The 4,093-nt window shown below is 48.5% G+C and overlaps 1 protein-coding gene across 1 annotated transcript; it reads left to right on the top strand.

Moving 5' to 3' along the window:
• The first annotated feature begins 390 nt into the window (after nucleotides 1-390).
• Nucleotides 391-1,895, top strand: LOC136471635 (NAC domain-containing protein 76-like). The gene is made up of 4 exons (XM_066469380.1): nucleotides 391-490; nucleotides 590-768; nucleotides 885-1,165; nucleotides 1,279-1,895. The coding sequence occupies exons 2-4, from the start codon at nucleotides 600-602 to the stop codon at nucleotides 1,771-1,773; spliced, it is 945 nt and encodes a 314-aa protein (XP_066325477.1). The 5' UTR covers nucleotides 391-490; nucleotides 590-599; the 3' UTR covers nucleotides 1,774-1,895.
• The last annotated feature ends 2,198 nt before the right edge of the window (nucleotides 1,896-4,093 follow it).

Raw genomic sequence — 4,093 nt, 5'->3', positions numbered from 1 at the left:
TGCCAGGATATATTTGCAAAAAATCACCTTCTGAAGCCTTTTGCTGTTTTGCAGATGGAGACATTCCATTGCTCCTTCTGAGGCCATTTTCTGTGGCAGGGTTCCCTAGTCCAGAAACATCTCCCCATCTTTTCCTGTAGTACATCCAAAACCGGCCATGACCAAATGCACAACACTCACTATACGGAGCACTATATCCGCCCTTGCCTACAGGATTTTACAGCTAACTCCCATTCTCGACTGGCCATAGACCCATATAGTGCATATTTTATAGCCCAGTTTGTCTTTGCTGAGAACCAAGATTATCCCAAATAGTCCAAGCCCAACCCTCTCGACTCTTCTTTATATAATAGCTTCATTCTTGCAACATCACAAGCACAGGCTTTCACACCCATCTTGCATTGGCTCTCCTGCTGGTCTCTAGGCTGTGTTGTTCTTGCTTTCAAGCTGCACACAACCAAGCAAAGTCAAGGGAAGGTGTCTTTCCAAGGTATGTGCATATACATGTTTTTTCTTCGCTCAGTGAGGAACTTATATAAGGCTTGAAACTTGATTTTGAGCAAGCTTCAATTCTGGTCTGATTTCTCAGGTAAAGAAGCATGCATCCGAGCTGCTCTCCACTGGCAGTGCCTCCGGGCTTCCGGTTCCACCCGACTGACGAGGAGCTACTCTACTACTACCTGAGGAAGAAGGTTGCTTATGAGCCCATAGATCTTGATGTCATAAGGGAGGTCGACCTCAACAAGCTTGAACCATGGGACCTCAAAGGTAACTCGCCAATTCATCTCATCAATCATATATACATATATCCGAATGCGATGTACTAGAAAACAAGAAGCTAATGGCTAGTGATTCACAAGATTTATTCATGGTGGACGATGCAGATCGGTGCAGGATTGGGACGGAGCGTCAGGATGAGTGGTATTTCTTCAGCCACAAGGACAAGAAGTATCCTACGGGGACACGAACCAACCGGGCAACAACGGCTGGGTTTTGGAAGGCAACGGGGCGGGACAAGGCCATCTTCCTCGGCAACGCTGGGAGGAGGATCGGCCTGAGGAAGACGCTGGTGTTTTACACCGGCAGGGCACCCCATGGCAAGAAGACGGACTGGATCATGCACGAGTACCGCCTCAACGATGACAACGTCGAGGTGCCGATTACGGTAAGCAGCACTAAGCGCACAACTAGCTAGTAATTCTTTGGTGCAGAGAGATAGCATATGGAAATTGGAAATGGTCAATGATGGTTCTTGAAACATGCATGCATGCGATGCAGGAGGATGGATGGGTGGTGTGTAGGGTTTTCAAGAAAAAGAGCATCCAGAGGGGATTCGACGACCAGCTGGGCATGGTGGCGGGCGCCGGCGATGACGACGAACTCCGTTCCTTCCACTCCCCGGGAGGCGTGACTCCGGTGGAGCAGAAGCACGGCCTCCACCTCCGCCAGCTCATGCATGGCGGAGTCCCCGCCTTCGACCCCTCCATGCACCTTCCACACCTCACGAGTGCGGAGGGGCCGCTGGGCGCCCCGGCATTTACATCCGGCACATCGGCTGTGGCCATGAACCTGCTCGACATGGGTTGTTCTCCCAACAACATGGTGAAGATGACGACATCATGTGGCTCTGCCAGTGACATGCCGCTGAACAGCGGTGAGCGCTTCGGTGCCGCCGCCGATTGGTCGATCCTCGACAAGCTGCTGGCGTCACACCAGAACCTTGACCAACTCTTCCATTGCAAGTTCGCAGGAACAACCTTAGCAGTGTCCTAACCATTATCAACAGCAGCAGATGCAGCAGCAGCACATGGAAATGAGCGCATCTTCACTGCATAGGCTGCCTCTCCATTAACTTATTGGCTGTCAAACTGATGATATGATAAGATCTCCTCAAGTTTTCCAAGTAGCTTGATTAAACGATATGGAATTAATCTGTCCTTGGAGAAGACCGGGCTCTTGTAATTTTCGTGGATCAGTTTTCCCTCTATTTTACTCGGAAGTTTTAGCAGTTCTTTGAAATGTTTATAATCATCTCCGGTATTCCCGCCGTGTGCAGCAACATATGACTGCAGCACTAGGCATTCGGGTAACCCGAAATTCTCGGATAGGGTAGTTTGAAATTCGGGTAATAGAAATTGATACACGATATTGGTAAAAAAACACACTACCCGATATTTTGGCTACCCAATAATTTAGGTTCGGATTCAAGTTTTACCGACCTGATCTACCCGAGATTGTGCCGTCCTTCACGCGGGGTGGTTTGCCGGTGCTGGCGCTGCTGCCACCTGCGGGGTGTGTGCGCCCTGTGGTTGTGGAAGGCCGGAAGCCGAGGGGCCTGGACCTAGGGCCCGATCATGACATGTTGATTTTCATACTTATTATGAGAATAATATGCATTTTAATCTCAAATTTGGAAATCAACTCTGTCCAAAAACTGAACCAAAACTGCTCACTATTAGTTTTGGTGCATGTCCGACACTGATAGTTGTCAGGTTTTGTCAGTGCACTTCGTGCACTGGCGGACTGTCCGTTATTTCAGCCCATGCAGCAGCACATAGGTGTCACTTTGTAAATCCACTTGGCCCCACACACTCACACGGCTGTCCAGCTCGTGGAGAGCAAACAACAGCCATATCTCCCACTCACTCTCACACTCCCACTCTCTCTCTCTCTCTCTAGTTCATCTCTCTCTATTCTCTCACACACTCAAACAAGAAGGAGCAAGGGAGGAGGCAAAGGAGGAGAAGGAGAGGGGATTGGTGCCTAACACCAACAGCTTGGAGCCTTGGACATCATCTAGAGGCCAAGAACCACAAGAGGTGGGGGTTGAAAGAGAGAGGAGCCCTCTCATCCTCACCATTTTGGAGCAAGGAGGAGAAGGAGAACTCAAGTCACCAAGGGGAAGATCCAGCTTGTCCACCACATTGAGGGCTTGGGATCTTCATCTTGCTGCCCTTGGTAATTGTACTTGAGGCTCAATGCACAAATTCTTGCTTCACATTGCCATAAACCTAGAAATAACCAAATTAAGACCTAGAGCATGTTTGCACACAATGTAGCTAGATACACTCTATATGCTAGGAACATCCCTTATTAGCAAGGATTTGGACATGCAAATACCCTAGAGCAAGAGTTGCATTTCGAGATGTATCAAACTAGCACTGTCCACCATCTGGCGCCTTAAATCTGGCTTGATCTGCTTATTTTTTCATTCGGAACAGTGTTTTTCTCTCACAAATTCATTCAGTATTCATCCAAACCATCTAGATTATTCCTCCAGAATTCAGACAAGCGAACAGGCCCTCAATGCCACAGCACGATCAAAACACTTAGGCAGAATACTAAATAATTCCACGGAATGTCTGTCACCACTGGTGGAGTGTCCACAAAATTATTCACAGAGACAAAGAAGTGGAAGCTACAGACCTATCCTGAAGGAGTCTCCAACAAACCCCACGGAGAGTGCGGTAGGAATATTTTTGGAATAAATCCCAAACCCGAGAGCAGCCGGTTCGTGGCGGAGCATCTATCGATTTTGTTGGAACGTTCCGCGAGAACATCTAGCACTTAGAAAAACTAAGTACCCCATAGACTTGTCCTGATAGACTACCTGTCATATATATTTGACGGAACGTCCCGTCACCTCACCACCAGAGAGAGCAGAAAACCCTAGAGGCTACAGGCTTCACTGACGGAGAGTCCGACCTCACTAGCGGAGCATTCGTCACCACTACACAGATCTGGATACCAAAAATGCCTAAGTCCTATAATGGACGGAGTGTCCGTCTAAATATATTTTTATAACGCGAGTGTCGATGTTTTGCCACTGACAAGTAAATTTTTAATATTGCGCGTCTGGCTCGGATGGTGTGCTAAGAGGACACGAGGTTTATACTGGTTCGGGCAGAATGTCCCTACGTCCAGTTCGTTCTTGCTGCTCGTGTTACTAGCACTGAAAAGTTCGTAGTAGGGATACAAACGGTCGAGAGAGGGACATGTCCCAAGTCTTTGGTGAGAGGAGCGACCGGGTGCCGAGAGCTCGGTCGTTTCCCGACTGTGTGTTTGTGTGTTCTAGTCGATTCGGGGTTCGATG

Source organism: Miscanthus floridulus, chromosome 8 (assembly GCF_019320115.1).
Source record: "Miscanthus floridulus cultivar M001 chromosome 8, ASM1932011v1, whole genome shotgun sequence".
Lineage (NCBI taxonomy): Eukaryota > Viridiplantae > Streptophyta > Magnoliopsida > Poales > Poaceae > Miscanthus > Miscanthus floridulus.
Note: the sequence above shows the minus strand (reverse complement) of the source record. Positions and strands in the feature narration are given on the sequence as shown.